Source organism: Netta rufina, assembly GCF_964035555.1.
Source record: "Netta rufina genome assembly, chromosome: 6".
NCBI classification, from domain to species: Eukaryota; Metazoa; Chordata; class Aves; order Anseriformes; family Anatidae; genus Netta; species Netta rufina.
In genome coordinates this window covers 25,873,604-25,896,449 of record NC_140129.1, presented here as the reverse complement: position 1 = coordinate 25,896,449, position 22,846 = coordinate 25,873,604, and the positions used below count along the sequence as shown (strand labels likewise).

At 44.2% G+C, this 22,846-nt stretch overlaps 1 protein-coding gene across 2 annotated transcripts in view; it reads right to left on the bottom strand.

Moving 5' to 3' along the window:
* Positions 1–22,846, bottom strand: part of SEMA5B (semaphorin 5B) — a 260,389-nt gene that overhangs the window by 19,680 nt on the left and 217,863 nt on the right. For both annotated transcript variants that reach the window (XM_084289290.1, XM_084289291.1), the window contains exons 15-23: positions 17,791–17,972; positions 14,552–14,695; positions 12,884–13,031; positions 11,294–11,519; positions 10,443–10,661; positions 8,548–8,718; positions 7,488–7,637; positions 6,534–6,578; positions 3,207–3,412 (exon numbers count right to left, since the gene is read on the bottom strand). In XM_084289290.1, coding sequence (XP_084145416.1) covers positions 3,207–3,412; positions 6,534–6,578; positions 7,488–7,637; positions 8,548–8,718; positions 10,443–10,661; positions 11,294–11,519; positions 12,884–13,031; positions 14,552–14,695; positions 17,791–17,972 — 1,491 coding nt within the window. The remainder of the gene's footprint in view (positions 1–3,206; positions 3,413–6,533; positions 6,579–7,487; positions 7,638–8,547; positions 8,719–10,442; positions 10,662–11,293; positions 11,520–12,883; positions 13,032–14,551; positions 14,696–17,790; positions 17,973–22,846) is intronic.

The following is a 22,846-nucleotide window of genomic DNA, read 5'->3' as shown; positions in this document are numbered from 1 at the left end:
AAATCTGCCTTCATATAAAATTCACCTTGATTTATGTGCTTGCATCCAGTGCTGTACATTTGAATGTAACGTTGCCAAACTTTCTACTGTGTTCACCTGCTGGTTAGAGAGCAGAGATATTTCAAGATGAAAACAAACTAAAGATGGTTGCAGAAGGCTTAGTATTTTCAAAGAATAGAAATAATAGAGTTTTGCATATGCTCAGCCTTCTGCTGCCATTATGTCACGGTGTATTATCATTTTCTGCTACCGAAAAATAGTCTACACACCATGTATTTCCTTAATCATGGGTTGATTAACTCCTTGACACACACACACACAAACCTGCAACAATTCTTTTGCTTTCATCAACTAAAAAATGTTTGGGGGTGTTTTTTTTGGCATCTGCTGTGTAGAAACTTACTTGGGCTTCAAATCTGGAATTTCAGGTGTTTTCACTTTCTTTCACGTGCACACGTTTGAAATTCAAATGGGCCCATATAGAAGCTTCGTCCAACTCTTATTTTCCAGAAGGTGAATTTTAGCTCCACCTTCACTTGAATGTTAATTGTGTAGCATCACAATAAAACCACACATGCTTCCTGAAGGCATGAAAAATTCCCTCCTGACCCTTAGAAAAATCTGCCAGTTATTCCTAAATATAACGCCGGCTAATAACAAGTTCTGTAATTACACAGCACAGAGTACACAGAGCCTTCCTTTTACTGCACTAATGCTATGTTCTTCAAGGCAACGCTGAGGAGTGGCAGATTTATAATATTAAATGAGAAGATTTCAGGCATAAGGTTAAGAAAGGCAGGCCAATGGAGAAGACAAACTGTGGAAATACTCCACAGGAATAGAGGAAAGGGGCTTCACTTGATAAACTTTCTGTAAATCTATTGGCCTCATTCACAATGAATATGACTGAGGTTTTCTTAGCAAGTAGCCCCTTACTCCTAAACAATTTTTGTCTGTAAAATGACTGCAGATTTATGCACTTGAACTGTTTCACTTCCTAACATTCTATAAATAAGCCTCATCTGGTCTATTTCTCACTATGTCCAAGTCCCTTCTCGCTGAGCCTAACTCATACAGTCCCAGTTAGCTGATGCTTTCCTTCACGTAAACTAGACTTTTCAAAACCTGATCTAGTGCCTGGGCTCTTCATGTCCCGTGAAAGAAGTCTCTAACAGCTGCTCAGTGTTGCTACACACTAGATCAAGTATTCAGAGATGGATCTATCAAAGAGGTCAACTCCTTCCTGATACTGCATTAACTAATCTGCTGCTATTTTAAACTTTGCTTGGCCTTGTTATTACTTCTACTCCACTGCACCGCTTTGCATAGACATATTGCATTTCAGAATCCATTTACCCAATCAATCAAGATCATTCTCGGAACAACTTAATTCTTCTAAATTATAACTATTCTTCCTATTTTAGCATAATCTGATAAGACAGCACAGTATAAATTATGAAGAAAATGTTAATACAAAGCCAACCCTGCAACTATCTGCTTTTGCCCACACACACAAAAAAATTGCTTCTTACCTTCTTTGTTGCTATGTAAGAAATAAGGGGATACTCTTGCTCACTTTCATTCTTGCAAGCCTTTCTCACTTGTGTCTTCCTATTGACTTTGCCACAACTCCTCACACAACTGAAAGGATTACTGTCATAGTTTGAAGCTTCCAGGATCAGGTCCCAGTTCTTTACCTGTGTTAATAATTTATTACCTAGCCCGTGTATGCAGAGGGTGTAGAATAATACATCCTGTGAAACTTTGTTAAAAGCCTCTGAAAATCCCAATATGTCTGCCGCTTCCCTCCCACCTAGATCAATATTTATTTAATTTAAAAAAGGAATCCAATTTGCCTGACATGATTTACTTTCCACAAATCCATGCCGACTCGCATTATGATGCCACATTCTTATTAAACTGTAGGCAAGTGTAGCCTTATGCTGCTAGGAAATGTATTTTTGAGACTGCATTTATAAACAGTGGAATCCTCTGAGGGGCTGCAATGCCCAGCGCAAGGAGTTGAGCAGATCTTTATTGCCCAACTGGTCTGTTATTTTCCACCTCAAACTGTTTTCCTTTAAAACACCAAAACAACATCGACTCTTCAAATGCTAGCTCTTAATTTTGATGCGCATTTACATTGCAAGTCATGGCCATTTATCAGGAGTTGTCCTGTGCCCTGCATTATAAAGTCCCTGTGTAGAAACAGTTCCCAACGCCCAGGGAGTTTAGTCTATGGCAATGGTCCCACAGCTGATCTTATTGTTGGGCCTCAGTCAGAAGCCAGGCCACATCAGCAGAAACAGACAATCATAATGTCAACAGCACACAGCTATACAAAGGAATAAGCAGCTGCAGGGTTTCTTTCTGCTTTGTGTCACATCCCAAACAATGTTCCATGCTGTTCAAGTGACCTTAGGCAGGCTGTTCCTCCCATGGCGACACAAAGCGCTTGCACTCATCCCACTGCTCAGTTCTCTGATCCCTCACTTCACCTGGAGACTGATACTCAGGTACAGTGGTGTGCTGCTGTTTCGGCACGTTGTCCCTTGCACCCTTAGTCCTGTCTTCTCAGCTAATGAGTGATGTGCTCTTTAGCAAGCAGACGTGCCAGCAAAGTGTGTCCCTTCAACCTCTTCCTAAGGCTTCAGCTCCAAGGTTTGCTGCTATCATTGCATTTCTGCATGCCTGTCTGGGGATAAATCCTGTCCAGTACTGACAGAGGATGCAGAACCCTCTTTGCTTTCTCATTCTCTCTAATTTGGCAGTTCCTAAAGCATTTCCAGAATCTCATCCTACCAATAAGCATTTTCCCAGCTATTTGTCCAATGAAGTTTCTGTTTTCATTCTTCCTCCCCTCCGTTTCCTCTTACCATGCACTAACAAAGCACTGAACTGAGCTCTTACTGATTTCTTAGAGGACAATTTGTATACATACAATAGTCAGAATGGCCTGGAGTATGTTGGTACGTACTTGCCAGACTGGCATTCATCAGTACTGTGAAACAGAACAAAATCCCATTGCAATAATGGGACTTTTTAACCCCTTTGTGATAACACAGCCAAATGCCCCTTCAGCCCCACATGTAATGCCAACAGCTGGGCATGGAAACACAAACCCACCCAACTCAAACCACGGCATAAGTACAGAATTGTTCAGGTAGCATCAAGCTGTTTGTGGTATTTCTCATCAAGTACCCTACCTTGAACTCCATGGGGGTGTACTTCTCATTCTTGGGGGTGGTGTTGCCCTTGTAATGGAGGTGGTTGGGAGTGGTTGGGTGGATAACAGTCGACTCCTGGGACTGCCTCTGACAGCGCTGGCAGTACACATAAATCACAAACGTTAAGAGGCTAGAGCCAAAGAAACAGGAGACCCCAGTGGCAATCAGATGGATGAGGCTAAAACCTGCAAGGGAATGACAAGAGATGCTATTTTTAAAGAACAGCCTTTTTCCCTCTCCCAACAAGACCACAGGTGCAAATCAGAGCTGTGACATCTCGGGATCAACATTAATAAGCTGTTGAAGCCCGAGTCTTACGTTCCAACATAAACTGACATAATCTCCCTGCAAATCGGTCTCCCCACTGCAGCTCAGCCTTGTGCAGTTTAACAGGTTCGTGCATTGTTTTCTCCAAGCTCCCTCCCTGTCTCTCCTCTCTCCCCTCTATTGATATTGAAACTAAACATTATGTTAAGCTGACAGCTAAAGAAATGAGCCGTACAAACAATGCACATTAATGGATTCCAAAGCATGTGCGTGTCATGGAAATAAGGGGATAAAAATGCTCAGTGTTTCTCTGAAGGGGAAGGAAAGGAGGGGAAAGCCCTTTTTGTCAGCTGCCCAAAATGCCTATGGGACTGTGTGTCGGGTGGGGGAGAGACACATTCCTCCCCCGTGTAATCCAAGTGCGCTCAGCATTTTTACTTATTCACAGAGGGGTACTGCCCTGGCCACCTCTGCACTGCTTCAGAGGTGTATTTGTACTGCTGACAGTGAAACAGGAGTCCTCAAGGGAACGGGAATGATAGGAAGAAGAAAGGAAAGGGGGGTAACTGCTTGAAAAAACTGCTTTGGTTGGCTTTCTCCACAAAGACAGGAAGGCAGTTGCAGGCAGGTGCCAGTGGGATAGCTACAGTGCGATTATTTCAAAAAGCAAAGCTCCAGGACTATAAAAGCCTCCTGCAGAGCTCTCTCCATGTGGGCTTTCAGCAGCACCCTCCAAGCACAGCGCTGCCCCCAGGAAGGAGCTGCTGCGCTGGTAGTGCCTGCCTCCCACTGTGGCTGGTGGGGGAAGAAAGTCACATCTCACCTCCCTTCAGGGTCTCAAAATGAATCACCAACAGATCTCCACCACCACCAGAACAAATATCAGTGACCCTGACAGCCACCAAGTTAACGAAGCAATGAGAGGCACCCTTGGGTGGCAAAACTGTACAACCCTGTTGCCTTTTGCTGTGTGCAGGGGGGAATCTACAGAAGAAGAATCAGCAAGGTGACCCCAAATGTTGCTGCCTTTCCTCTGCTTTTGCTCTGCAATCTTTCAGACAGGAATGACAGGGGTTTAGTGCCTGGGAGGGATTCTCCACTGCTGCTCCTCCAGGGCAGCCGTCCTGGGGAATGGCCATATTGGCTTGGTGGGGTCTGCAGCAGTAAAATTCCCGTAATACTTAAAAAGCCAATTCGTTTGGACAGACCGCTGTGTTGACTTAACTGTGTGCAGAGAAATGGAAGGGACTACTCAGAGAGTGGCTTTAAATGAGGTTCATTCTTAGTCTGTTCACGGCATTCATTTTTTTTGGTGCCATCTTACATTTTAACTGATATGCTTTTCAGATGAATTCTGCCCATTAGTCTGCTGCTCTCCTCTAATCTTTAGTTAAAAAATATCCTCCTGAGTTTAAAAGGAACCAAACCAATAGAGTCCTACAGCAAAGTAATGCACTTCAATCATAATTACAGTAAGGAACATACAGAATTTATTAGACTGACAAGCTACATTTATTTTTTAAACCACACTATAGAATTCTATTGCAAGATTACCACTTTCTATTGTGTTTTGGATGAGGGTCCAAAAACCAGCAGAAAGACAATAATTTCCTACTAAATGTTGTAAGACTCCCGAAAAGACATTTCCTTTCTAAAAGAGCTCTGCCTCACTCATGAGAGCTAAAACACAGAATATGCAACTGTGCTCAGTGAAGCCACATAACGCTGTCTCTTTCTCCTCCTGTCCAGCTTTGCTTACATTGCAGTGAACGTTTCATTTCACTGGTACATTTCCGAGTTCACTACAGTAGGAAATCCTTTCTAAAACGTGAAGTTCTCTTACTTTTCACTTTCACCTTTCAAAGACCCGCCTGATATTTCAGGTGAGTTTTAGCAGTATCTGAGGGATAAAATGAGTAATTTTGTCTGCAGTACTTGAGTCCCCAGAGAGGAAACTTTTTGGAAAATACAGATTTTTTGAGATGCATCGACTGAATTTCTGTTGATTGGCTTCCTGGCCAAATATTGTAGAATGCTAAGTAATGAATACAATTAGCTAAGGTAAAATGTAGATTACAACAGCAAATATAACGGTGGAAAAAGAAGAAGAAAATGAGAATACAGAGCATAACAGCAGAATGCCACCCATGGGAAAGAAGCCTGGAACAGATACATTGCACTCTCTGAGGGGGAAGGAGTGATGCAGAAAGCCGACTGTTATGTGGTAGGTGCCGAAATCTTAATTCCATCGATTGCCCCACAGTCACAAACCGAGGCCACATTTCCATTCCACACGTGGCATGCTTTTTTTTTTTTTTTTGCCATGATCTGCACAGGGAGAAGAGATTTTGGCAGCCTGCAGATCATCTAGATTTCAAGAAAGCAGGGGTGTGATGCTAGTGGGAATTGACATAGTCATTAGTGTGAAACTAGCATTTTAAAATGTCGAAGGAACTTGCCATTTTCTCCAGTCTGGATTTTTATCACAGGGGCTCCTAGGGCAGTCGAGAAGTGACACTAATGACTGGATCTTTCCAATTTACATGCAGAAAGGAGACAACTTCTTTGAGAGGTGAGGACTTCAGTGAAAGAAAGTGCTTGGAGGACAACTATACGCTCTAATCTAGTCCTATATCAGCAAAGGAACTGTCTAAGAGACCCCATTCAGTGAAATCTTTATAGGTTACTCAAAAACTCCTGCCTTCAAACAGCTGGAGGCTTACAGTGGTAAAATGAGGACTATCCCTTCGTTCTCCTGAACCATTTATCCTGTGGGTAGAGATAGACAAGCAATTTGCTTCCTGGTAATTAATGACCCTTGGTGGCCAACCCAAACCTCCAAATAAATAAAAATCTTGGAATTGACAAGTGGCCAGTGTGATACATTCCTCCAGTCTGACTCAGACAGCAAGACTCCAGTGGAATTAAGGCTATCACTGGGATGTGAACTGTATAGATTAATGGTTCGGTTGATACTGCACAGGGAGAAAAGAAGCCAGGTTAAGATAAAAACAAGATATATAGTTAGTGGTATCCTACCTCCACAGTTTGTGCTCTCATCAATGCTGGAGGCTGGTAGGATCACTAAACAAAGAGAAGAATATTGGAGAAAGTTGTCATTTTGCCACCACTTTACTTCTTTAAATAATTAACCACCCCCCAAGCTCCAGACATGGAAAGCTGCTCCTGTGTTCTGCAGCAAGCTGAGAGTCTCTCTAAATTGAATGGAAAGCTCAGAATGTAAACCACATGCAACAAAACCTCTCCAAAGACCTGACAATTACAGTACTGTTACCTGAATACTGTTTAGATTCTTCAATTTAGGGGAAAGAAGGTAGCTGAGAGAACCATGGAAAAGAGACTACCACTATCTAGAGATCTCAGATTTTCAAGCCAGGTCATTATAGTCCAGAAAAGAACATTTGGAAGGTGTTATTCGGCCTAGACAGATATCAAATATTTTCCCGAGAGACTCATTTTCCGCAAAACATAGAGTGGAAAATGTTAATGACCATCTATCCATCAACCACGCTGCTCTGTTAGACACTTGATTATTCTTCCCACTTCACACACAAGTTACCTTCACCTGCCCCACCTTGTTTCTTCACTCTTTTAGGATGCTTCCTTTGATACCTGAACTCAAGGACCTTCTGTTGCCTGCATCCATGCTGAGAACAGAGCTCATTTTTATAACCCAACCTCAGATGAACTATGCAAAGTTAAAAGTTTCAGTTCAGGTGAAGCAATACTAGTTATTTATTATAGAACTAGGTAATTCTGTTTTTTAAGAGAGCTGAGCTACCCCAAGGAATGCCAGCTACCCTATGCCTGCAACAAGGGAGTTGATAACATATTCATCAGTTTGCTTGTTTTTCTAGAAGCGTACAAACCCCTTTTATAGTAGAAAATACCTCGCCCTAGCTTGACACTCTGGGGATGAGCTGTTTTTCTGAATTGGCCCACCCTCTCCTTCTCCAACAACATTGTACATACCTGGAATTTCATTGTACAGGCAATCCTGGTACTGCGTGCTGTTTCCAACGCACTGAGAAGAGTCTGGACTGTGCACCTCGCAGTAACGGCTGCGGTACTGGATACCCTCCTCATTACACAGGCTCCACTCTGACCACTCTGACCAGCCACCTTAAATCCAAGATCAGGAAAACACATGGACAACATCACCAAGAAGGAAAAGGATCTCTTGTGGAAAACAAACTTCTCCCATGATGGAGGGTGTCTAGATCTTCACCTGGGCCTCTCACACATGTAATCCAGTGCTCTTCAGAGGATTTAACTATGTCAATATAAATACCAGTGCAGGCATCACAGCCTACTTGTCAGATTGAAGTTTTCTTAACACAGACTGAACCGACCCTTGGTGGAGCACTGCACAGTGCAGAGTTGTTTTAATTGCTCCTGTATCAACTCCATGGTTAAAGATGTACAAGGAGTTGGATGGGGCAATCTTGCACCAGGACCTCCAAATTTTAGGTTGTCTCCCAGGCATACCCCAAGCAGCCAGCACAAATTATAGCAGTTATAAAGCTTTTGCTAAGGTCCCTAAGAGTAGGAGTCAGCCTGTGCTGGATCAGAAATACAAAAAGGTGATTCAAAACCAGCACAGATCCGAACCGTAAACTCTGAGTTGTAGCACACATTCATCTGCCAGTCTGTAAGACAAAAAAAGGAAGGATCACCCCTTCAGCAACTGTACAGATTGATGCTTTGTGACTCCTCGTGCTTGTCTTGCAGCTTCCACATTCAAGAACCAAAGTCCTGCTTTTTCAATTACTTTAAATGGATCATCCATTAACAAGATTTTGGCTGGCCAGCACTAGAATGTGAAAGCATGGTCTAGTGAACAAGTACAAACAGAAAGGTGATGTGTTTGATTTGAATGCTAGGATGTCTGCTTTTTCCCTGGTTCAATATCCATTTACTGAATGATCAGAAAAGCTTCTAACTGATGGTGTTCCTGATTTATCTTTTAAACATTTTGCGGATGTGCCCACCACCACCCAAGCCAGCTGGAGCAGGGATGAGAACTGGCTACCTTCACATGGGTGCGTGTTGCAGAGGGCCTCCTCAGTGTGCAGCCCAATGCAGATATCCTCCCCGCTAGATGGAGCTGGATTGGTGCAAGTCCTTGTGCGCTGGTAGTGTCCTCCTCCGCAGGTTGCTGAGCACTGAGACCAAGGAGTCCAGCACGACCAGGAGCCTTTCACTGAAGGGTATGGAAAAGCAAGGAGAGAGAGGTGCATGCAGTCGGTTACTCCTCTCACTGTGACAAAGCTGGAGAGTCCCCGTATTTCACCTTCCAGGTCTACCCTGCCCAGACTAGCTAGCACTTTCTTGCACCCCAGGACATTTGGTCCTGACAAGAGCTTGATATCAAGAGAGGGTTTGAAGATGCTGCACTCTGTGGATGCCAAATGAAGTCTATGCACAAAAAGACTGCATCATAAAGCACCGTAATAGAAACTATTCCTTAGGGTAGGCACTTTGTTGTTACACACCTTTTTATTGTTATTATATTGTCTTCTGACACTTCACCTACAGCAGCAGCGTATTTACTTGGAAAAATAGTGTTGGACAACCTAAGTGGAGTTTATATGGCACCTTTCTGCAGGGAGCCCCAAATCTTTTAGTCCCAGCCTTCAGAAAAGGGAAATTCAGAGGCTTTGTATGAGCACAGTCCCATAACACGTTAATAATAAATCCAGGGAGGGATTTCAGAACCCTGGTTCCCAACCCCTCTTGTCAGGTTACTAGACGACCTGATTTTCAGGTCCACATGCCACTACTTCAGGAGACAGCAACCTCATGACTTAGTGCAAGATGAACCCAGGATTTGTGTATACATATTGAGTGAGGCAGGGAAGGAGGGAGACACAGAGAAATAGCAGTCATGCACTTACAATAGATTGTAAAACATCATAGTGTCCAGGGAGAGAAAACAGCACAGAAGAAGGGCACAGACATTAGTGAAAAGCCACTGAAGAGTTTCCAAAATAGTACTAATAGCTGCCTTTATAGCGCTAGAGTTATTTTCTTTTTATAAGCCACAGAGTGCAATATTTGACACTCTTGCTGTGCTCTTGCTACACATTCTGATCATGTTTTCCTACCTGCATTGGCACTTTATCTTTGCATTGAATTTTAATATCATAATAATACTATAATAATACGGCATTTTCAAGTGTAGGCCACAAACTATATTGCCAGAGTTAGATAATTGCTAGAACTGCAAAGAGGCAAAGTAATTTGTGTAAGATCACTTAAATTTAGCTTAGATAGCTATTATAGAGCAAGGAGAATGATAAGAGAGGGAGAATACATTAGTCAATAGTCTATTATTACTATTCTGGACCAGGAGTGCAACATAAACATGAGGACAAACTCGAAAACCAGGAAACCAGGCAAGAATACTCCCTGCTGGCTGTGCAGGAAATGGTAACTGATGTCAAGAGTAGATGCCCATCGCAAGAACAATACGTAAGCAGGAGAAGGGGAAGAAACAAGTGTTCACAAGAAGAACTGCCACATCAAGCATCTCTCTACACAGCATTAAGTCACATTCATTAAGCCCGTCTCCTCACCAAGGTGCAGGTGCACCATCATGCCCTCCACTGGATGGAGCAGCAAACCTGCTTGAAGCAAAACACTGCTAGGCAAGCCACCGTGCTACTTCCTTTAGAGGATGTGGCTGTTTTACTCTCTAAGCCTAGGTGAAACATTACTCACAGCACCAAAGTGTGTGTGGATCACATATTGGATCATTACAATAGCTTTCAAATAAATTAAGGGTAAATCCCCCAAATTAAAAAAAAAAAAAAAAAAAAAAAAAAAAAAAAAAAGACAGATTGGAAATACTGATTTTTGGTGGCTCTGCCATTAAAGTGGGCAAGAACAGCTCTGAATTTCATGCAGGAATATAATCATGGTTACCTGGGCAGGGATGTGGGTTGCAGTCCTGGTACTCCATCGCTGACCCTACGCAGGGCAATCCACCATTTTTAGGTTCAGGGTTTGTGCACGTTCTCTTCCTGATCCTAAAGCCCAACTCACAGTCCCTGGAACAGGAAGACCAGGCCCCCCAAAAGGACCAGCCCCCATTGATAATCCGTGCAGAGGTCTTACCAGTCTTGAGGAGGTCATCAACAAGAGCTTCAAGGAAAACAAACAAGACACCACATGGTCACAAATCAATCAGTTGCTGGGCTTTTAAAAAGGACTTCATCTCATGAATACAATCAGGATTTATGTGCCCTGGGGATGAGTTTCTCTTCTTAGCAAGTGTTACAGGGTTACAGCATAGCTAGGAGGGAAGCAAAATCTGTGCACATACAAACTGAGTCTAGCGATAACCTTGATAAATGACCCTTCTGGGGAGCAAACTGTGGCAGTGCAGGCTCTGCCCTCAGGTCGCTGCCTTGGATCACAGCAGTAGTGAAGGGAATAACCCCAGAGGCAGTGCACAAGGGGACCTCCAGAGAGAAAGAAAAGTAAAGACACACTGTTCTGTAGAATAGCTTTTTTTTTTGTCTCTACACCCTGATCACTTGCCTGTTCTTGTTGGGGCAGCTTGGCAGTACCAGGAATAGATCTATATATACACTGCCACAAGCACAGGGATCATAATGGTGTTGACAGCTAAGTCACAGGGCTCTCTCCGTCCCCATCATTCTGCTATGACACTAGTTGTGCGTGCCAGCAGTTTCTGGCTGTTCCGAGAGGATCCCCCTTCCACCACCAAATCTAGGCTCTCCCCGTAGTGCCCCGGAGCTGGCAATACATACAGTCGGTATCGCACACTGCCGAGCCGTCATTGGGACAGAATCGACTCTCAGTCTTCTTCCTCCCAAACTGCAGCTCGTGGGGATCAGAGAGCTGGGCACGACACGTGTAGCGGAAGCGCTGCTCCTGGCGGGCACCGTTCTGGGTGATGTTGACAGGCATCCAAGGGGTCCAGGGTGTGTTCCTACGCACCTCTGGGCAGCTCTCTGGGTTGCAGGTCTTATATTCCTGCCAAGAAGGAAAACTACTTTGACCTTACTTATCAAACAGCAGCAGACTAACTGACAGAGATGTTTTTACACCCTAGAAAACAAGGGGTACATGCTGGATCTAAAACAACCTCCATTCACCTTCTCTGACCTCACAGGTAAAACACAGTGCCGGGCACAGCACAAAACATGGGGACTATGGAGGCAGAGGTGCTTCAGGTGGACTATGCTTACTATTTTTATGTCTCCCTCAGGTTTGTGTTTCTCTGCTGACTCAGGTGTTCTTGCCCATCTGAGTCCTGTGGGGCTTAGAAAGCACGGTGCATCACAGGCAGAAGAATAATTCAGGCAGTGCATAATAATAACAGCAAACTAGTTTTCTGCTGTGACCCTGATATGCTGCTCTCAGGTTGGCATAGAGGAGCCCCATGAGGACAAAATGTCAGTAAGGTTTATTCCTTGAAAAGTTTACTGGTTTAAAATGGTTTTAGATAATCCGTTTTTACAGCTATTTTTTATTTTTGTTTGGTTGGCTTTTTGAATCCTGTAGTGGAGACTACAAAACATTTGCCATCTTTATGAGCATCCACAGAGTAGAGCCAACATTCGGGTGGATGGGGATGTGGTGTTTCAGGGTCCTTACAATTCTCACCACCAGCAGGAAGATTCCAGTGAAAAGCATTGAGTTCTTGTCTAAAAATAAATAAATAAACCCATATTTTCTGGCAGAGAGAGAGCAATGTAATACTTTAGGACTTTATGATTCTAGAGTAAATGCCAAACAGCTTGTGAACAGATGGGAGGTTCCAGATCAAATCTGCTTACACTGAAAGAAAACTCTCCATAAAACTAATTAAAACATCTGCACAAAACAGCTGCCAGAATAGGAAAGGGAAAATAAAGGAGAGAAAATTGGTAGCCATTGCCTCATTGATGGGTTAACTGGGTGTATGACCTGTTGTTTACTCAAGTATGACAACAAGACTCATGTCTGATGTGTGCAGGGCCTCCTTGACTCAACAGGGTCATCCTTGGGAGTGGGATAGAATAAAAGAAATGTAGAGTGCTGCCAGTTAAAGGACTTGATATCTAAGCCTAGAGAGGCCTACGAAGTTCTCTGTGTGCCAGTCTGTTCTTACCTGTACACACACACAGACACACGCACAGACACACACACACTCAAACCAGCTTCACTGACTTCTGGAATCTGCCACCTCTCTGCTTCCCGGTTCATTTCAGCATCCTCTCCAGCAAGAGCTGAGGATAGCAATTTCTTCTAGCTTGAGAAATAAAACCAAGATGGAGAGAGGAGTTAAATAACAAGTCCCTAGAAGCTAGATGTTAATAGGTGTCCCACATGCAAAGACAATAAACACTACGTACCACAGCACAGCCTGGACATGTATTTCCATTTTCACAGGACCTCTGCCTTGAATGAATTCCTCCACCACAATTCACACTACATTTATTCCAAGGACCCCATGAAGACCAAAAAATTGGTAATGGACAAGGACTGTTCTCATTACAGAATCTGAAAGAAGAAAGCATATTGCTCAAATAATGTCCACGTCAGCACAACCCAGGGACAAGATGATGATGGATGCAAAGCTACACTGTACACTGCATTTGGGTGCACTTATTGCATGCACAGAAAGCCAGCAGAAAGTTGACACAACAGTCAGATTAGCAGTATTAGTGGTCATAGCAGAGAACTGTCCTCTTTATAAAGAGGAGTGGTTAACCAGGCTGAGCTTACTGACATAGTTGGAGCGAATGGTCAAGACCGTGTTTTTGAAAATGCTCTAATCAAGTTTTATGCACTGAATTTATACAAGAACTCAGCAGATGAAGCCCATGTATCAAAAAGGGAGATAGTGAATGGTAAATATTTTAAAATTCGGGCTTTTATTTAGGAAACTAATATGAGGTCAGCTCCACATCAATCTGTCACTAACGGCAGGTGCTAAACACTTGACAATCTTCCTGTCCCATGATCTGGCCCTTACTGTTCTTTGGTTCCTAAGAAACTAGTGCTTGCAACTGGAGCTGAACTAGATGCTATATGCATCTAAAGGCAGGCCCTAAATTAATGTTATTTCATGTTCCCTTTAGAAAAGGTAACTTCAATTTTGTTCAGCTTTTTAATCAATATTGTTCTCAAATTGAATCACCCAGGACTGTAATTGACTCAGATGTAGTCTTTAAAACCCAAAAAGGACCATTCTGAATGGCCACAAATCAAACCAAACATTAAAATGTCCTGAATAAAGGAAGTTAAATGAATTGCCCTTTGTATTCTGAGAAATGCAGAAAGATCTGTCTTAAGTGACCACTCAAGGGACAAGCAACAGCCTACTGCCAAGCAGAGGTGGCCTTTAATGAAAATGTCAAAGCTGGAAACCAAATCGGGATGCCTTGAAGCATGTGTTTATTGAGGGGTTGGGTTTGAAGAAGCAAAATAGTGCAGATAGCTCTGAACATTAAAATAAAAGTATTGTCTTTTAGTGATTTTACATAAAATTTGCTTACTTTATAGGGGAAAATGATGTTTTTCTAATGCAATGCCCTGCAAAAACTCAACCTTGAATCTGTGAACCTGTATTCTGTCTTGAACTTGTTTTGGTGCATCAGCACAATTAATATAGACTTAGGAATGGTGTAATTGATAATGAAAGCTGCACACGTTGAACTACCTCCTAAGGGACAGATCAGAACAGTGTAACTATCTGTAGATTCTGCATTGCTAACAGCAGACACAGCTTCTCCTTTCACTGAGGTGGTCAACCCTCTGCTTTGGGCATGGGAATACTTGTGAGGGTCTAAATGGTCATGCCTGAGAGAAGAGGCAGCTCTGCAGTCTCTGATAGTCACAAGCTCATTGCAAGAGAGTGTCCATGCATGTGAGCAACCTCATCCCTCTTAGGCTCTGAAATTCCTTCTTCTGTGCATATTCAGTCTAACAGCCTTCCTGTGCAGTCATAGAAGGTCCACCACTTCCAGCTGCCAACATAACAACAGAAGTGATCACACGGTGTTGTTGAGGTATCTTACCTCTCTTCCCTGCTCTGTCCAACGCAGACCCTGCCCCCATACCGTGGAGCAGGGTTGCTGCAGGATCGCTGGCGGACCTGGAAGCCTATCCCACAGGAGGTGCTACACGGGGCCCAGGAAGACCAGGGTGTCCAAGCGCCATTTCTAACAGTTTGAGAGAGAACAGAGTATGGGGGTTACCTAACAGTCTGCCTGTGTTGTGCCACGCTTTACAAACAGATATGTCTCTGATAGCAGAATGCTTGAACCAGTCAGAGAAGAGAGACATTCATTTCAACCAGACTTCACACCAGCTAATATTTAGCAAAGGGATTTCCAAAAGTGCTTAGCATTGGCCTTACTTCCTTGCCATTGAATTATCTAAGAAATGGATAGGAAGAGAATGAAGCCAACGTTGAATGCTTTAGAAAATGCCTGCCAGGAATTGCTGGGCAACAGTGTGGTTGCTACAACTCTCACTATTTCCCCATCATCTCCCCCATATCTCCAAACCCCCTCTTCTGAGCCAACAGCTGGTCCCAAAGTTGGATCTCCTGGACTCCTCTGCAAAGAGTGCAGTTTTTGAGGATCATCAATGCCAATTGTGCCAAAGGATATTAAAAACTTCCCTCTAATTTAGTAGGTACTGATGCTTTAAATCTCTTACAGAAAAACTGTTGCCAGCTCCAATCATTCTCTCACAAACCTCATAATGTTTGGTGTTTTCCTAAACCCTTCGGCATTGAATCCTATTAGGTGGAAATCTCAAGTTTCATAAAAAATAACAGTAATTGCTTCTAGCTTTCATGGCAGCCTGCAAGCATCACTGTAGTGTGACCTTAAATCTGTAGAAACCAGAGGGCAATTAAGAGCTCAGAGGTAGGATAGAATTTCAGGGTTTAATGAGTGATTGCATCTCGGATGAGAAGTGGAAAGTGAGCCTGAAGCAAATGTGATGTAAAAACCCTGAGTTCGCACCTCACAACGGAGATGTCAGGCCACATACATGTGGCTGGCTTCTGTGAGGATGCTGCCATGCAGTAACTCCACCATGTGCTCACACAGAAGCTGACATTATCATCTTTAAAATCTCCTGATCATTAAAGCTCGCCTTGCTCTGATTTAGCAGCACTACTAAACCTTGGAGCCTCACTAATGCAGGCTGGGAGGAACTGTATCTCATCTCTTCTGTGCTGCAGGTTTCATTTCATTTGAAGCCAGTGGCAACGCTCTGTCTTACAGAACTGCCTCATCTTGACACTTTGCTGCCTAAAGCCAAAAAAAATCTCCTTTTTGTTGTTGTTGTTATTTTGCTAAAGAAAAATCTTTCTAAAAAGTCTAGTCAAAAAAAACAACTCAGGTGCTCTCTGGTTCTTGAAAGCTAAGCTTGAAAACAGATGTTAATTTTCAAAGCGTTTACTGAACTAATAAAACTGCTGGCAAGAAATATTTTCTGGCGTAGCACCAATGAGGGCAGAGGATGAAAGTTAAAACCCACATTGCCCTTCACACTTTTTCTATTTGTTATCAACTCTTGCCTGTTCTTGGCAGCTTTATTTCAGAATCTTGCTAGATATTTCTCCCCTCCTCCTCTTTCTCTCTCATCCCTTCTTCCCTTCCCCTTTCCTACCCCAAACAAGGTCATAGAACGAGAAATTCACTTACATAAAAATGTTACTCTTCTAAGTTACTCTTCTAAGTTACTCTTCCATGTTTTAACCCTCCTACTATATCCCCAGGCCTTAATCCAAAGCAAAGATTATATGTTAAATTGTGAAAGGAATAAACCGGATGGAATTTGCTATTTGCTGCTATTATGGCAAAATAGGGTAAGTAATTTCATCTAGAAATTCCCCAGGAAAACAACAATTCTCAGCATCTATTTGTGTGCTCAACATTTTTAACAGAAATGAAGACACTTTCCGTGTTCAGATTTCTATCTTTCTAATAGAACTCATCTTTAGTCATCCTGATTCCTCTTTCAAAAAGAAATCTTAATGCCATATGAAGTCAATTAAAGGAAATTTGAGGGCTGAGGTGGATGTAGGATGACCAGATGTCCCTATTTTTCAAACCATGCTGTTTTCCTGTGTCTTAAGATTGAATAATCTATTTTCCATCCCCTGCTCAGAAGCTGTTCTTGCCTGTTTTGCCATCAGAGCACTGCTGAGAAACCCATCCCTCTGGCATAATTTGCCTTTGCCAGTGACATGAACAGACAGCCTTGGGAAGGCTCTGCTCAGCCCACGGTGGCAGCACAGGGGTAGAAATGACTACACATCTTTTAGGCAGCACAGCCCACAACTGGAAGGAGAGATGCCAATTCAAACATGAGTACTGCTAAATATTTGGTGCCAAGACCAGCACTGATCTCTAGGGAGGAGCCAAGAGACAGCTGTCCTTAATGAAATGAACATCTGTAAGGAAGATAAAGTAGATAAAAACTGAATTGACCCAATATTTACCAAAATACTGGCTGGCCCCACCCTGGTTAAGTAGTGCTTACCCTATTGCCTCGTCTTTCCTTGAGTCATGACATGATGTAGTCTGCGGGTGATGGGGTAGCATGGGCATAAACACCATGGCTACGTATAGGCACCCCACCAGAGCACACTTAGCTTCCATACTGCTGAAGTGTCAGCTCCAGGCTTCTCTGGGAACGTGGCACCTTGACACAAGCCAAGCTGCATGTGTTGTTTACCTGCTGTGCCCAGCAGACATGCCTCCTGGATGCCTCTGGCTGCCAAGCCAGCATGCTGCAGGCAGCACACGGGACCGCAGAGCAGCGCAGGCAAACCTTGCTCGCAGCCACGCGAGGTCCTGTCTCTACAAGCACTGTTCTGGAGGAGCTCTGCTTTTGGCAACACAAGTTCAGAATTCAGTCTCCACAAAACAACGATCGAGAGCTTACTGATGTTTTTTACCTTACCCTTGTTCAGTTGGCTAACAACTACCTCTGCCTTACTCACCTCCTCCTGATGGATGGGTCACTACTCACTGTACCCTTCAGGGAAACTGTGGCACAGTGTATGCAAGGTTAACCTTAACTTTAATTTGGGGTGCCCAACTTCCAAGGGACCTGGCCGAGACACCTGAAGGACCCAGGCACCTTCATTTTTCACTGACCTCAAGCTGGACCTCACATACCTCAATTTGGCTGGGATACAACATGGTCACAGAAACACAAGGAGAGAGATAAGCTGTGGACAGACACAATTCTTGTTCCCTTCCCAAAAAGCAAAGAAGAGATGCTGAGATACCTTGAACAATTGGCGACCTCAATCCTGGCCCCTTCACAGCCACGACCTCCGCAGCGAGGACGAGGGCTGTCACACGAACGTGACCTACACATACAGGAGCCCGTGCTGTCCCCATCCGAATGCTCACACGGTTGCCATGGGGACCAAGGCCCCAGTCTTCCATTTGTTGTCAGGTTTTTCACCTAGTTTAAAAAAAAAAAAAAAAGGTCATTAATAGCAAGTTTACATTTCTGGAGACAGCCCCACAATAGAAATGCCAAACAAAGCTGCCGGGGGGATTAAGATGCAGCTTAGATGGGAGCTGTCTGTGCTTGTGAGCGGGATTCAAAACAGAGGGCTGTTTTCAGGCCGTGCCGTGTCGGTGTTTACCTCCGAATTCCACCCCACATACCGAACGTGTGCGCGCAGGCAGCCGAGCCTGCCCCGCCAGCGCAGCGCCCGGCCGCAGGCCTCGCATGTCCCACACAGCGCAGCTGCAGCCTCCCCAGCAAGGTGACAGCCAGCCGTGGCTGTCCCCTCTGCTACGGGGTGTTTGGGCCTGGTCCTGCCCATTATTTACCGAGACAGTGTTTGTATAACCACAGTGACCAGAGCAGGCTGAGGCCTCCTTGAGTTTGGCCCTGTCCAAACGCACCATAAGAATGGCCTCCATTTTCCAACAGAGCTGTAGCCTACATGGCTGAGCTGGGTGAAGGGCAGAAGGTGAAGGAGATGGTGGGGGCTAAAATTAATGCCTAGGATCATGCACTAGGCTAAAGAGCAAGGATTCATCTCCAGGCAATTTACAGGCCAGACCACACTGATGTTTGTTTCCTCTGCACCTTGTTTCGTGCCTGCTCAGCGCCCCAGAGCCTGGGGCTTGAGCTCCCTCTGCACTACACTGAAGTGAAAATGCAGTAGTCCTGTGAGAAAAACAACTGTTCCTGCCCAAGACTGGGGATGACCTTCTAAGAGATACGGTGTCAGAGCCTGCTCCCATGTCTTATTTTAACCAGAGCTGCTCAGTGAGCCCCAAGATGTGGGCTAAAGGATTGCTGCTGGCAGCCAAGGCTGACTTGAGAAAAGCAGAGCTGCCTGCTGCTCTCTGGATCACTCCCAGGCCACCGCTGCCTTCTCGTGCCCACCACAGCTGCTGGAACCAGCTCTGACAGCAAAATTCAGCAACTCCAAAATTCAGCAACTCCAGGACCATGCCTGGGAGCCTGCTCTGACACCTCTGCCCCAGGCTCTCCTTGTTCCTGCCCAGGTACAGGCGCAGCTCAGTCCCCTACCATCTGGGAACTGCTGCATTTATATCCCGTGTCAGACAATGCATTTCCACACTGTGGTAACAACCCCAGGGCTACTACAGCCCCCCTCTCCCCGTCATACAGGTGCTGTCTTGATGTGTAGGGATGTAACATCACAGACCACTTGGGCAAAGCAGAGTAGAGAACTCTTTCTTGGTTTCTCTGAAGCCCCAACACACGCCAGGCAGCACAAGAAATTTGGCCACAACAAGCAGTTAATGCAATGCTGAAGGTGTTACAACCACGATACCCTATGGCTACAGGGAGCCCAAAGTATCGTAGTAGGCAGCCAGCAGTAGGAAGGTTGAAAGTGCTGGGCCAGATCCAAGGTCTGCAGCTCGAGAGTGACCCCGATGCTACTCCTTGAGGAGCTGACGGTTACCTTGGTTTCCTTCCCATGCCACTTACCTCTCCTTCATCTTTTCTACTTTGTGACTGACTTTCTCCTTGCTACAGTGCAGTGTCATGATTCACCCTCCCCCAGCAGCTCCCTCCATCCTCCCCAGCCCATGTCCCAAAGCGCAGGGCCCCACAGGTGGGACAGCACCAAAGGCAGCTGCCTGCGCCTGGCTCATCCCCATGGGGTCACTCCTGGGGTGGTGGGATGCTCAACAGCTTTGGTAAACCCGTTGGCAAAGGCAATGCTGGGCTTGGCCTTGATGTTGCACGCAATGAAGAGCAAAGCAAAGAGGAGGCTGGGGCCCTGGCGAACAGCCCTGACCCCAAATCTGAGCCAGCTACCGCTGACAAGCCCCACTGTGCCATGCTTGGCTGAGCTCTGCAGCCAGCAGGATCAATCCCTTGGGCTGCCCGGGGGGGGAATCATTTCTCCTGCTTTCCACACAAGGAAACCAAGGCACAGAGAGGCCGCAAGTCTGCTCAGGGTCCACAAGTGAGCCAACTGCGGGCAAGGGAGCAGCGCTTTCCAACACTCATTGTCTTAAACACTTTGCTCTGGGCTCCTCTGAGCCTGGCACTACATTAAACACTCATGATGAACCTCTGGTGGGCCATCATTTTCCCCTCTCACCCATCTACAGCAACATAAAAAATACACAGCAGTGACCTAGAAGTAATTTAGATCTGTTACTGTGCTTGTCAGGCAGCAGTTGGGGGGTTTCAAGCATCTGTTGCAAACCTTTGTTTGCAGTAGATTATCATGTCGTCATAAAAATTTGCTCTGGGCTGCAGGTTACAAAGCAAAATACCCAGAGAAAAGAACATTGAGTTTTGTTGTTGTTTTTTGAATTTGTTGTTTTAAACATGCATGCAGTCAAAAATCAATACTGTTTGGTTTCTAAAAGTCAGGGAGAAAAAAAAAATCAAAAGAACTACTTGAAGATATTTAATACTAGATTTTTATCTCCTCTTTTCTCCTGCCTTACAAAAGTCATAATCCAAATATTGGATCATTTCTGTTCATTTTTGAGCCAGAAAGCCTTGCTGATTCCAGCAGGGAGTTCTGTTCAGAAATCAATGGTATGATATGGCCCGTGGCTTCAATTAAAAAAAAAAAAAGCTGACAAATAATTATTGGCTCATAAGTGATACTGGGAAGCAACCCAAAAATTAAACAAATAAGCAGCCATAGCTGAAATGTTGAGATTTATAAACATGTCACGTTGAGAGTGTGGGAAGTTTTTTTTTACTTATGAAATTACATATGGATTATTATTCCATCTTTAAATTCATAACAATATCTTCAAAAGAGCAAACTTAGGCGGTGGGATAAAAACTCATCTGCATTGATCTTTTTCAGGAATATCTTTACAAGGTAAATCCTTTGTAGCCAACACAGTGTCCATCACACAGTGAGGACATCTTTAAAAACATCCACGATCAAATGCCCATCTGTAATCTGACATTACTACTAATTCCAGAGTTCTTGTCCTTAGTAAACTGATATATTCCTACCAAAGGTGTCACCATTTTGTTTCTTCCCTGTACCATCTACAGGCTCAATTGCAGGATCTAAAAATTCGGACTGACCGCTCCTACCTCCTGCTGCCAGGATATTTTTAATGTTTATTCTGATATTACTGATAAGGCTGGAAGCATTCCTTGTCCTTTTGTTATTTCTGTGCCTCCTCTTAGGTTTCACATGTCAACTGCTTGTAACTTTATCAAGCTTTGATTATTTCAGCTGGAAGTTTCCATCTTGGCTGTTTGATAGAAGCTGAAAGTTCTTACAAATTTTCAAATCAAAATATTTCAATAATTTCTAAAACCAAATGTAGAAGGAAAGAGCATAAGTAGCAACATTTTCTTAGAAACAAGCTAGTGTTCAGAGCAAGGAACTGAACTTTATGGCATTGGAACACCTTTTTGCGATTTCCATGAAAAGCCACTCAAATCTGTCTAGGGTATAAAATTCTTGGGAGGTGGGGAGGAAAACTGCCAGTTTTCAGAGACTCATGGGTTTGATTTCAGCATGTGTAGTCCCCTCTGTGCACTGGGCAGGCTCCAGTGTGGGCCAGAGTAGGGTTATCCTGAGTAGTACAGCTGAGTGGCAGCCACACACGGACTGAGAGGGGCTGACTACACAAGTCTGTTACTCACCCCAGAAAATAATTGGGGGATCTAATGAGCAAGAAATTAGGGTAACATGGAGCAGATGCCAGAGGACTGAGATAGAGGTTTGCTGGATACACAAAGATGGGACTACGATGAAAAACCCATGAGTTAGAGCATGATTTGGGTCAGCCTAAGGAGGACTGGACACCTAATCGGCATTACTCAGTTCCTGAGTTGCAGACCACCATCATCAGTGATACCATGAACTCAGTTACTAGAGTGTGTGAGCCAAATCTAAACTTCCTTTCCTGCTGGTGGTTCATGTTGGCATCAGCACGATATAAAGTAGGATACAGTGGTTGTTTTTTTTTTTTTTCTTCTTTTTTTTTTTTTTCCTTTCTGCTAATTATATATTAACCATTGCACAATGATTGATTAACCAGTGCACAATATGTTAAAACACTGTATGATTAACTCTGTATCTAAGGTCCCTTAATATTAGATCTGGATAGTGGGAATCTGTGGTGCAATGTGGTGCTGTACAAAGATGTGCAGAGCAGCTCTGAACAAGCATGTTTGCATAAGATCAGCAGTCAAGTTGTGTTAGTGTTGTGGTTGACTCACAAATGCCTGGCTCTTGTAGGATATAATTCAATAATATGCCAGTTCTGGCTTTAAAAGTTCGTGTGTGCCACTCTCTTCGCTGTGCCAGGACATCTGTTTGTGGGCTAGGCTACAGAAGAACTCCTGAAATTATGTGAGTTAGGAAAAGTTTATTTGGGAGGAGTACTTTTAATCTACACCATGTCACACTGGAGTGTGATCTCACATACAGCTGTACCAGCACAGCTGAGTGCCTGGTGCCTGGCCCAGAAAAGTGGGGTGTGAAAAGCCAGGACTTCTTAAGATGGTAACGCATCAAACTGAAGTCCCAGCATGGGCATTTGTCACCAGTGACAACTGCCATTGGGTCACTGCATTCCTCTGCCTTTCCAGTGTGGAACATGCTGCCCTAGACTTGCCTCTGCTGACCAGGATCTTTATCCTGCACCGAACACGAAGAACATACTTGTACGTTGCTGATGGAGGTGCTTAAATGAGCCATCCCATCCCATCCCAGGGGTGAACTCATTCCAGCAAGGGGCAGAGGAGAAAGAAAAAGGAAGCACTTGCATGTGGCTTTTAATGGGCTTGGCAGCCCATCAGTCGAAGAGCTGATGGGCTGATGTATGCAGCAGAATGACAGCACCTAA